General features: G+C 41.0%; 1 protein-coding gene across 1 annotated transcript in view; it reads left to right on the top strand.

Annotated features, from left to right (window-relative positions):
* brinp1 (bone morphogenetic protein/retinoic acid inducible neural-specific 1) overlaps positions 1-13,265 on the top strand; it is a 148,303-nt gene that overhangs the window by 104,453 nt on the left and 30,585 nt on the right. The window contains exon 5 of the mRNA XM_069673665.1: positions 2,366-2,471. Within this exon, the coding sequence (XP_069529766.1) occupies positions 2,366-2,471 (106 nt within the window). The remainder of the gene's footprint in view (positions 1-2,365; positions 2,472-13,265) is intronic.

Raw genomic sequence — 13,265 nt, 5'->3', positions numbered from 1 at the left:
TATCGTTCTAATGGGATCTATTTTTAGCTCTTTTTTCACTTTCTTTGTTTTACTTTCAATTTCCCCCTACATTTGTTGGATTCTTTCTGTCAGTTAAAGCTGCTATATTTGTTTTTTTTTATACACATTAACCCCTGTTTACACTGCCAGTTCAAGCTGGGATTATTACGTCTCTTATACGCATCATCTTTTATGTAAAACCCACAGAGGCGGAGTGGTGGGGCCACCTCTGAGCCGGCAGCAGAGGTAGTAACAGAGGCGTAACAGGGAAACGGCATCAGTGTAAATGGCGGAGCTGGCAAGGCAGAACAGTACTGTGTGTGTATGTAAAACTTGTGCTGTTTGTTTATGGTAAATTGACTGTATTTATATAGCACCTTTCTAGACTTGTGACCACTCAAAGCTGCTTTTACACTATTCATCCTTTCACACACCCATTCACACACTGTTGGCAGAGGCTGCTACGTAAAGCGCCCAACTCTCAGTCAGTCATTACAGTCACACACCGTTGGCTGCGCTACCAGGAGCAATTTGGTGTTCGGTGTTTGAAGTGCCCAAGGACACTTCAACATGTCGACTGAGGGAGCACCGATTGAAAGATGAGCAGCTCTACCACTGAGCCACAGCTGCACCCTTTACACTTTTACCTCCTCAACGTCCGTTGCGTGTTTCAATGTAAAATGGCAAAGGCGGCATAACGGCGGAGCGTTAAAGCTATTGACGACTTGTACAATATGTCACATAAGTTGCTCATAGATGCAAACCAAGTAGAAATAATCACTCTTCTCTGTATTTAGCTTTTGTTTTACCAATTTTTTTAGCCACTTTAGGTTTTCTGACCTTCATCTGACTCTTCCTGGTCTTATTATTGCCATTTTTTGACCATTGTTCTGGTTCACAAAGCCATAATAAAAGTGGTTTAAAAAATCAGCTAGTATAGGGTTAACTCCCAAGACTTCACCCGTGACATACATTTGTCATATTCCGCAATAACAACCCCGCTTTGCTGATTTAAGCGCTGACAGACACAAACGATTAAAGAGGGGCTGTTCTGCTGTTTCACATTTTAACACATATATGTTACAATGTTGGATGTCCAAACTAAACGTGGGTGAAGTTTCATATCTGTTTGTGACATCACAAAACGCAGCCTCAGCAGGCTTCGGAAAGCCGGCCCATCAGAAGAAAGTAGGTGCTTGTAGGGGGCGGGGTTTCTTAAAGGGACCGAGCAGACTGAGTCATTTCAGGCTGTATGAGGGCCAGCACAGAGCAGCAGTGTGAGAAACATGATGAGTTTTTTGAACTGTAAATTATGCTAAGCTACTCCACAGGTATAACAGAGTTCAATATGAAGCTTGAAATTATAGCATAATACCCCCCTTTAAGGTAATATCCCCAAACCTCCCTTTGCAATTATACTGACAATATATTCCAAACATAAAAAGTTAATACAATATCAAATATGTGATTACACCTACCGTCTTAATTGTATGGCATCTGCAAACTAAAGATCTGCTGCTTGGCATAGGCGGTTTTTATCTCTGTTCAGAACAAAGAGCTGCGAGACAAAAACACTTGAGGTTTTTAGTGAGATTCATCTAATCTCTCCCTTAATCTCCTTTGTTGAGTAATACCTCATTTGTCATCTCGGAGCCTTGTAAAAGTACTAAAAGTACTATTAGGAACTGCTGGAACAACTTAATGAGCAAAGGCAACTGAAAAGAAGAGACATTTTTCACTTTCAAAAGCATTCTCTTCAAGGTCTCAAATGTGGAGGGTGTATATTTTAAAGCAGCTTCTTCACGTCTGAATGGCGTCATTATTTCTTTTGACGGAGGTTTGGGGTGGGCAAGAACAGTCACGGCTGTAGTCTCGCTTCTTTTGTTTGCACCCGAACAAGGACACAGTTCAAGAAAAACGACTGTAAATGTTCCTCCCTCAGAAAAAGCTTTTGCCTCCTTGCAGGAAGTCGGACATGTCACCAGCTGCTACATTATGCAAAGGTGTTGTTTAGAATGCAATTACTCCTACTTTGAAGCATCGGCTCAATTAGCGTTCACATTATGGCTGGTGGAAAAATAAGTGTGAGATTATAAAACATGTTTCATGTGTCAGAAAGTGTCGCCATGCATTCTGTTACCGCACAATCTTCCTCGTCTGCAGGCTATAAGTTAGCACATGGGAAGGCCAATCAAAGGAAGAAAGTTAGCCTAATGACGGTAACATTATCCGATGACAGCAGTAATGAACAGGTGTTAACACCTTCCTGCCAGCTGACATTGTTAACAGCTGATGGATCTTGTGATGCTGCTTTAACCTTTCACTTACAAGAGCTTCCTTTTCAAATGTCTTTATTCTATTGCAGGTGACGGAGACTCGGACGGGCCCCCTCGGATGCAGTAGCTATGACAATCTGGACTCGGTCAGCTCCATCCTCCTGCAGAGCCCTGAGAGCAAGCTTCACCTGCAAGGTAAACCAACCCTACATATCAGTGTTTCTCACACGGGTCAATTTCGGGCCTCTTAAAATTAAAGAAAATCTTTAGTCACACACGGACTGTTCTCGAGTGGACGCGGCAAATACGGCAAGTCTTCCCAAGAATTGAATGTCAATGTATCTTTTAATTGGGATAGATCCGCTCACCAGACGCCTCTGGGGATAGAAATTCGGTTCTCTGTCGTTAAATGGATGTCTGCTCGCGTTCTAACGTGACCGTGTTCTTAAGTGCCTCTTAAATTTCGTTCAGAGGAAGCTCCTACATTCGAAAATAATCGAAGGAAGTGTGCAAACTTTCCACATGAGAGTTGAAAGTACGTCTCTGGATGCAGCCGCGGTGCTTAATAAGACAATTAGAAGAGTGTGCAAAGGGATAGCTGCACTTGGTTTATATTTAGTCCATTAGAATGTATCCAAACACATAAATGAATCACCTTCAATAGGCTTGCTATATATTTGAAAGCTCTAATTGCACGTCACTCACGGATCACACGTCAGTGGATGAAAATAGCAACTTTTACCCATTAGGAGTTCTCTTCTTCTAAGTGAAATACTTCTGTCTTAAACATTGACACAAGTAATAATTAGCCAGAGAAAAGGAAACGCTTGTAGTGACAGTCACCCTGGGGAAAAAGAGTGATGAAAGACTGCGTAACTGTGGTCAAGTGTTTGAATAGCGCGATTGCTTCTTTGATTTATTCGAGTTTATGCAGGTTGTTAAAACCTTGGTTTGAGAGTCGCAGAGGCTTCTTTTAAATCCGCCGCCCCTCCCCCGTTTATTCCTCTCTGAAGGGATCATTACTCGTCCTCTAAAATCAGAGAACTAAGTGGTTTGTCAAAGAAACACTTTAAAGTCCTCGACTGCCACTTATTCAAAGGACTCTATAGGTTTTGGGAGAAGCTTTATTGTCATGCATCAAATGCATTAGCTTTGCGCTTTGAAGACCGTTTTGTTACGCGATTGATAGATGACAGGCAGGGGAAGGATTCTTTCTTTAGGCTCCAAGAGAATGCCAAAGCTTTTTTGATTGGTTTCTGGCTCGGGGTTTTATACGAGGACAAACTCTACTGGTGTGTGGGTGTTTATGCACTTTGCGTGTGGGTGAAGGGTGATTGGAGGTGTTAAGTGTTCCACTGAAAATGCATTCTTTTAAGAGCAATTATCGACTCTGCCTTTAATTAGAAAGACAGCAGAGGGTGTAACTTCTTCAACGTTCATAGTGCTCTTCAAAGTGATAGCACTTCACACGGCCCGTGGAGAGGCATTGCAGTCAATGGAGAGCTTTTAAGGCCTATGCCGCTCAAATATATTTATAATGAGATCCAATCATTTAATTCACCCAGCAGTTCTCCTTCTGTCAAGAATGCATGGGTAACAATTAGTCTTATTTAATCCCTTGGTGAACCATATATTTCTCTTAAGTCAAGCCAGCCTTGTGCATTTATGCAGAATCGGTCCCCCTGTGCATATAAAATTGGCATAGGTTGAACATTTCCATTCATTTGGGTCACAGGCTTTTTGTCTGCACTGACTCCCATGTTGGTTGGATAAATGGTTCAGATTTTCTTCTGTTGTGCCAAGGCAATTCTTTGAGCTTCAAAATAGCGTCATGTTTTCTAGATATACTGGGAGAGTGGGATTTAAAGCCTTTACTTATTATTCCATATCAGTAGGGTTGTCTCTTATATTGAAAGATGTGCACTTATATAAGACAGATGTGGCTATGTCTATAGGCCATTTTTCCTCTATGTCAACAAACACAAGCAGAGATGACAGGGAAACACAGAGACGGATTCTACTTTGATATGTATATCAGTACACCCAGCGTCTTACAACTTCAAAACGACAGGAAGTTGAAAGATCTCGTTAAACATTGGTGGGTGGTTTAGATAATGGATTGATAAAAAATAATATACAGGAGTAAAACCACCTGGGCACAATGTTTAACCTTCTCAAGACTGGCTACACGTTTGGTTTTTGGGGCATTGCTAGGTTGTTGCGTAGGGGCTGCTAGGTCGATGACTGGTGTTGCCATGGTTTTTGCCGACATTTGGTTGGCCATGGCTCAGTTGATTCTACAATGTTTGGTGTGTTTGTTGGAAACTTTTAGCCATTGGTGTGTAAGCTAAATGTATCAACTTTGAAGCCACTTAGTTGCGAGGCTGAAACTTTGGTTGTTGGGTCATTAGCGGTGCAAGGTTGTTGGTAGGTGGTAGCAAAGCTTTTGTGAGCATTTGCAGGGTATTCCTCTGTAGTTTTTTTTTGTGTTTGCAATAGTTAGTGTGGATGTTTGTTTGGGCATGGCTCGGTAGTTCCCTGGGTGTTTGATAATGCTATTGGAACAATTCCAGAGAGTTGTTCAATAGTTGCTATGGTGTACTGTGCGGCCACGACGACGGTACCATGTGGTTCCTACTGTGCCTTGGGCCTTTTTGGTGCCTTGTTAGGGGCTGTTACAGTCATTTGATTGCTATGGTGTTTGGCGTTATTAGAGTAATAAATACACTCTACAGGAGGGTGTTGGAGATATGTTACAACCATATGTGTTTAACTATTTCCTTTATCTGTGTGCACTTAGAATAATTGGATATGTAAAAAATTGCAGGATAGTGTTCGAGCCATTTGGAACAATGTGAACTTCATAACAGTCCCAAAAGCAGCTTGATCTCCTTTTATTCATACAAAAGGCAGCTAGATTTCCTGACAGATTTACTGCACCCCTTGGCTGGTCTTTACAGTGGATGCCCCACAAACAAAGGCTTTGACAGCATTGTCCTCCTCTTTGACAACACGCCATAAACGGACTTCACAAAGTATCCCTCGAGGAGAAAGACATCGGCTGTGCCCAGAAATGCTCTTATATGCACTAGCAGCTCTCAGCACATCTAATGAACACCCACGATGTGTCTCATTTTCAGATGCCTATTGACCTTTACCAGGCAATTAGCTAAAGCGCAAACTTTTGGCATTTAAACTGCGGGGAGGAGTCAAATCCGGCCAATGTGGAAGATCATGGATCACTGGCAGCACTGTGTAAGATGCAAAATATGCCCGTCATGCAACATTTTGTGGTGGTTTCCTTGTGTTTACTCAGTCCACTTTGGTGTGATTTGAATCAGAATGTGCTGGAATTACTTTTGGGACAACACATGAGGATCAAATAAACCCACTGAACTTGTGTTGCAGGACTCCACCGGGCTTAAGCGCCTCACTATTTTAAATGTTTGCTGAGTTCAATCAATGAAGAACTGAAGGGAAATGCTCACCGATTCTCACGAGGTAATGGATCACTGGTAGACATCAAAGGAAAGAGGAGAGAGCTGCGCACTTTTGACTCTGATGCAATCCTTTTATTTTTTAAACTTTCTGAGTGGCATATGTAGTGCAGGCAAGGGCAAAGGGTTGGCTGTCTGGTTTTCGTAGTTTTAGGAAGTCAAAAATTGTCCTTGAGAATTAAATTTGATAATCCACCCAACCCAATAAACCCTACAATTACTCATGAAAATCTGACATCTTCGAGTCCTGTTTTCACAGAATGGCGATATTATGTCGACCGCATGATTGGTAGTTTTGATCCCTTGGAGGAAACAATGGGGGCTGCACGGCTGTGCAGTGGCTAGCGCTGTTGCCTCACAGCTAGAAGGTTTCTAGTTTGAACGTAGTGGGCCTATAAGTGTGGCGCTTGCATGTTCTCCCCATGCATGCGCGGGTTCTCTCCGGGTACCCCGGATACCTCCCACAGTCCAAAGACATGCTTGTTAGTTTAATAGGTGACTCTAAGGGCGTTTTCACATTAGGTATGATTGCTTCATACCATACCCAAGTACGGTTGCTTCACCTCTCCTCTCCCTCGCTGGTCAGCTTTCACATTAGTAATTTTGTTCTGTACCTGAGTACACTTGCGGTAGGACTCCGAGCAGAAGGTGGCGGTAATGCACCTCAAAAACAAGGAGAAGAAAAAGAGTATCAGCGTGCAAATCGCATGATCCCAAGCCCGTACAATGGAGCCGACATTCACGCTATGCCTACCTTTATTCATACTACGATAAAATCTCAAGAACGACTCTCTCACCTACATTCCTACTGTATCAGCCATGGCCATGCAGTTAAGAGCACATACGCAGATTTCAGAGGAGACATTATAAAAAGCAGTCCACTTCCGCGGTTTGGTACAGTTAGCTTTCACATCTGATGCATAACCATGCCCGAGTACACATGAACCGTACTGGAGAGCACCTTTTCAAGTGGACCCGGGTATGGTACACAGTGTTCGCACTAATCAAACGAACTGGACTTTAGGGTCAAGTGTACTTGGATCCGGGCCCGGGTCCCTAATGTGAAAGCCCCCTAAATCAATGTGAAAGGTTGTCTGTCTCTATGTGTCATTGACTGGTGATCAGTCCAGGGATCAGAATGAATGGATGGATGGATGGATGGATGGATGGATGGATGGAAAGAAGATTGGATCACAGCTGAAAAAGTGCCTCTTTCTTGTCTTTGCTCTGCTGTCTTTGGGTACACCAGTTGAGACATAAAGAAGAGAAGTGGGTCTCACAACTTTGGTCCAAAGATTCAACATTTTCAGAGTTTTTTTCCCCCTTATTTATCAGCGCAGGGAAAATATTGCATCCAAAATGTTGAAGCTTTCTGCCCAAGGCCTTTTCACCCTTAAAGTGAAAAAGAGCCTCTGGCCACTTTTTCAATGCAATCCTACATTAATATTCACCGGCTTTCAAAAATGTAAACATGTCAATGTTGTTTGGGCACAACACTGTCTGAATGAGAATAACAAGTATGAACTGTAGTCTGACTGATTGAATGACAGACTTTTACCTAAATTTAGGTCCTGATGAGTAGGCCATAGGAAAAAATGACTAACACCATTTTATTCAGCTTCAATTTTTCAGCTTTTAGTTGCAGTTCCACGAAGCACATTGTCTAGACATGGCTTTTGTCTGCTGTCTGTGAGAGTGGTTGAAAAACAGCTGTCCAAATCACTACCAGTGAATGACTGAAAGGTTTTGAACACATTTAGAATTCTACTTTTAGACGGCGTAATGGCAGAATCACATACAGTGTTGTGTGTGTTTTTCGGCGTGTGGGACTCGGCTGAGATGTCAGAACGGTGTGTGTGTGATCTCCCACCTGTATTGAAGCCATTTCTGGTGAGCCAACACAAGACATGTCAAGTATATTTCGTCAGCTTTGACACTATTTTTCTTGTACTATTTGGTGTGTTGCTAACATGTTTCTTATGGAACACTTTATTTATCCTTTATTCAGTCCGTGTGTCTTTTTGGGCAGTTTTATTCACTTTTTTCCAACGTGTTTTAACTCTTGTCCTTGTCAATTTTTTCATAAATGTTTAATGCTTTTATGTTTTGCCATTTGCTGTCTTCAAAGCAGTACACTGTACAGACAGTTAATCCATATGTTGGACGCTCTAAACACAAAGTTTCTTTTTTTCTTTCAACTGTTGAACAAGAAAGCCCGGATGCATAATCCTGCTGCACCCTCTCCATCTTTTTGGGAACGAATAAACATATAAAAACCGTAATCTAGACCAGCTATTTTAATTGCTCATGAATTAAATAAGGGGGGATCATATTAGTATGCAGCACCATGTGAGCTACAACAAGTATGCAGTAATAGGAAACCCACTCCATTTCGTTCTTCTAATTAAACTTTTAATCACACCGTTTTTCTTCTTTCCCACTTTTATTTTTTGTCGCTCCAAACCTCAGCACTTTACAGACCTTGAGGCACACATGTAACCGCAAAAACTTAGTTAGAAAACACACACACACACACACACACACACACACACACAGGGAAATGATTACAGACCTGTAACCAAACATTTTTAAAGCTTTTTTTGAGTGATTGGCTGTGGTGGAATTAGCTTTAGAAAAATGTCTGAGACAGCAAATTAACATGCAAGAAAGGAGGAAGCTGTTCAGCGGTGGTCAGATTTCGTCTTTTCCGAAATAACACTATTTTCAAAAGGGAATGTTTTTCCTCCTCGCCCCTGTGGTCCCGCTCTTTGTGCGCCGGTGGGCCTGCGAGCAACAGATAACACAATGCGGCAATATGACACTCCCTGGATATTCCCTCTGCTTTCACTTAGATTAAGATTAGCAGGCTGTGTTGGACTCTGACATCTAAGGGAAACTACTTATCAAAGCATAAACTCAGTCCTCTTCTCTCCCACAGTTTTGCTTTGTGCAATGTTTGGCAAATTAAGCAACACCTTCTGCTTTCTCCCTGACAATCAGTGGAATTAGAGATGGCACTGGAACTAATTTTTCACATCAGATTTCATGCATTACTTAGCAAAGCTTTGATGTATCAAACTGAAAATTTGTATTGCTAAAATGTTATGTTAACAGTTTAACAGTTTGGCATGCATACTTCTAAATGCTTTATTGGCCGCTCATTACAGCAAAAGAGGGCATTAGCATATGTCAGACTGTTTGAGGACACGTTCACTGTTAAAACAATTAGTCATGCTAACTTATAAATCATTGTCAGTTTAATTGGAAGTTGTTGTGATCACTCAATATTTGTGTGTCATTTTCCAAAGTGCAAAAACGATCAAATTGACATATGACTATACATACAGTATTCATATTGTACTAAACATACTGTACCATATTACCCCATATTACATCCAATACTCTGTCTTTACTGCTGTACTATACATCATATTATTATTATTATTGATACCACATACTGTATATATTATTATATTACACCATTATACTATATTACTGCAATTTTACTTTTATATTACATTTTTGCGATTAATTTAATATTCCATATCATACTACATTATATACATATACTGTAATATACCATACTGTATTTTATTGCCACTTTTATATTGCACCTTATATTGTACTAAATGTTATACCTCATTATTTCATGCTGCTTAAGGGCCCGATCAGACAGGACGCGTTTGAGCAGCTGGGGGCGGCTTTTTTGTCATTGTTTTCAATGAGAGGCTTTTTGCGCGCTGCTTTTGCTTTGCAGAGCGCCTCGCTTTTTTTCCCGCTCTGTGCGCCTCGCGTTTTTGAGGAAACGCTCCGAGCGCCTCGCGTTGAAAAAACTTCAACTCAAAGCAGAAAAGCGCCCAACGTCATGGGCGTTTTTTCTCATTGTCCAATTGGATGAAAGGAGAGGCGAGCCTTCTGTCACTTTACAATGTAACGGTTAGGTTAATGACAGCTAATGATTCTGTGGTTGCCTTTATAACAGTAGGAAAAAAAAGCCGCCCCCAGCTCTTAAAACGCGCTGTCTGATCGGGTGTTTACTTCCACAAAAAAGGCAGTGCGGTGGGCCTCGCGTTTTACAGCCTGCAAAGCGCGTTCTGTCTGATCGGGCCCTAATGCTGCTGCTATTAACCATACATGCCACTTTATCTCAGAATTGTCACTTTAACTTGTCACTATTACTCCTACAATTGTATACACCATTTATTTGATTTTAATTATTCTATCTATTCTAATTTTTATTTGTATTTACTTGTCTTATCTTAAGAATGCAAGTCAAAGGGATCAACCTCGACCAAATATAAATATGTAATTAAGATATCATTACATGAAGTGGCTGTACAGTGCTGGGGTTAGCACTAGAAGGTCCCTGGTTTGGCCTTAAGCAAAATTGAAAGATTGTGTTGACAAAACAACTAGACTGGAAACTACGGTTAAATAAACTAAAATTTTACTTGACTAGTAAAGTTATTTGTTTTGAATGAATACAAATAAACCTATCTTTTCAAATTCAGTCAAGTTAAAATTTTAAGGCAGCTGGGACATTTTTTAGTTTAAATAACTAGCTTTTTTTTACAGTGTAAATCTTCCTCTCCTATCGAAAACATGCCTCTGCACATGATATAATCAACATTTTCTTTTACATTACTAATCATCAGCCCAAGAAATGTTCTGCATATGTAGCAATATCTATAAATATGGACATATTTCCTGCTTTGTTTGGTCCCTCAAGTTCACTCTGAACTAAAGATCCACACCATTTAGCTTTATTACGATTGGGATTTAAATACACTTTTGTTCCCCCACACATTAATTTGTTCTTTGTTTGTGTTTGTCCTCTCTCCAGGCTAAAGCTTAGAAACCCGATGATATTGGTTTTGGCTGGATTCTCACTTCCTGCCTCCACTGGGACTCGGGAGTAAAAATAGCTTATTGAAGAGTGAGAAATAAATGAAAGAGGGAATTAGCACATAGGAGTTAAATAGTGGGGATTTTCATTGCTTAGGTAAATGCTTTTTGTACAGCATGTTTCAGGTGGTGGAGAGAAAGTAGTCCCTTTTATATTCCCCTTTAATATCCGACTATCTGTTTGTATTTCCTTATTTGAATTTGCAGCTCTTTCAAATTACAAAACAGCAGGGGCTTTCAGTATATTAGGCAGAAAATTGGAATATTCTTGTGTAATTTGATTTACAACACAAACACTGAACACACTGGGGGTTGAAAATAGCAAATTGGTGACTTATATTGGGCCAAAGAAAGATAAAAGGCCCTGGAACCTCCACAAGCTATTACCTTCCAAGGACCCAATCACCTCCAATATGGCTGTCATAAATTAGCTCCACAACAAAAGCAAACTAATTTGCGTCTTTCAATCCCTGCCACGTGATTCCCTCTCTTTTCTCTTCCGCCGGTTTCCTCAACAGCCCCGTCTTAGAAGAGGCATGAGCCTATCTCGGAAGATTTATGAATATGTTAGAATAGCCTGAGCCAACAGTTTTCAAAGTGGTGAAGTGAAAATAAATTAAAGCGGCCCTGTAGGCGAGTCGTGCGGAGAGTGATGAATTAGATACTCATTGCTCTGTCGCTCGATGCCTGTCCCTCTTTTCCAGTGAAAAGCCTGCAAACATTATGGGGGAAGACAAACAAACATACAAATCAATTAAGTTGTTTCTGATGACAGACCGGTTGAAAAATTGATTTGGAGACTAAAGTATATCAGTAAACACAACATCCTCGCTTACCAGAGAATCATTTACTGAGGGGAAATCTTCGGTGGAGAGCAAATGTTGGACGAGCACAACAATAAACACACACAGAGGCTTTTCTGTCATGTTCTCTTTCTCCTCCCTTCCTCTGCATCCTGTTTCTGTACACAGAGACAAAACATAGTCTGTTCCGTCTGAAACCTGCCCTAAAGAAGTATGAAAACATTGTATGAACTTAGAAAAGATTGACATAATCGATATTTGAAGTTGACTCAATATAAGTTCATTTCTAACCAGTATTTCTTGAGTATTTCTCAATATGATGCATCCCGGGGTAACTTGGGCGATATGTTACTGCTTGTAATAGCACCAGTTATTGACCCACCTCCCGGACAGGCCCCTGCATTGCACCGCGGCTCAGTATCCTGTATGAAACATGCGTCATTTCGCCCACAGAACTGATAACGCAGGATCATTTCCATCAAGATGGATGGCTGCACACGTTTTTTTTCACTTTTCCCGAACGTGCTGAACCCCCCAGTACCTGATGAAATCTTTCCATGGTGACCTCAAGGTCAGCTTTCAATTGGAAGTGGTCAATCAAGAATGAGTTTCCATTTGGGCCAGCATGACCATAAATCTCCTCACCCCCTCCCCCAGTCACCCTCACCAGCTGCAGGCTGCCATTTCTGCAAGAGCCATGGTTTTCCACTCTGTTTTTTCCTCTCTCTCACACTTTCATCAATTGAGTGCAGTTTTCTTTACTTTAGTCTTCTTGTGTTTTAAGAAAGGCCTTTGCAGTTTTAAACTGTTGTTACAAACACTTTGTGCATCACCTTTTTGTTGCATGCATAAGACAGGTTATGTATGCATAAAGGTGTTGCATTGCAATTAAAAACTTGTTAACTAATAATACTGTTGTGTATTTTTAGGGCATCATGAGATCATTCACAGTGAGCGGGTTGTTATAGCAGATTTCAAACCCGACAACGTGATGTAGGAACCCGACAGGAATCGGAGGGATCTTGTCTCACTCTGAAGGGAGCAATATTTTATTAGTGTTCGCTTATTACATGACGACATTCAAAATAAATGAATAATTGGAAACCAAAATGAGCAATTTCAGTTTCATTCTCTTTGGTGGAACCTATGGTGACAAACTGTAATTGCGGGAGCACACTTCATAGATATCCAGACAGTGTCGCATGTGTGACGTCCACGGTTGGCTCCGGCTGTAATTTTCCTCGCTGATGGTCGCTTTCCTTTTTAGACTGTTTGCCTTCATCTGAGCGTCCAATTTGTTTCCTTTTCTTTGGATTTTCACTTATTTTTGAAGTTGTATCTGTAGTCATCGATCTTTTCTTTGTTTGTTCAGCCATAGTAGATTACTGTTTACTCGCAGCACTCGCAGAGACCGGAAAAGCAGCCGCTTAGCTCCGCCTACCCTCTCTGGCAGACCGACCACTGCTGGCTGATGGAAAACGCGTCACTAACTGGGCGCCGCTTGTGATTATTTTTCCACGAAAGTCGCACCCAGTCGATAATTCTGCAAATGCTTTCATCAGTGGGTGACTTAGACATTTATTCAAATTAAAATCTTTGAGATTTTTTCTTTAATAATGATTTAATTTCTTCCACTCAAGAAATAGTTCCTCAGATTCTGCGTTTGGCGTACAAGCAACCCTTCTTAAAATCTAGTCTACTCAGCTGTTATTATTCACATTAAACTGGACTTTTCCATTAATGGTGAAGAAGTGATGCAAGGTGAACAGGAATGGGATGTAATA

Source organism: Semicossyphus pulcher, unplaced genomic scaffold, assembly GCF_022749685.1.
Source record: "Semicossyphus pulcher isolate SPU_LCO1_2020_fin unplaced genomic scaffold, fSemPul1.0.p SCAF_22, whole genome shotgun sequence".
Lineage (NCBI taxonomy): Eukaryota > Metazoa > Chordata > Actinopteri > Labriformes > Labridae > Semicossyphus > Semicossyphus pulcher.
Note: the sequence above shows the minus strand (reverse complement) of the source record. Positions and strands in the feature narration are given on the sequence as shown.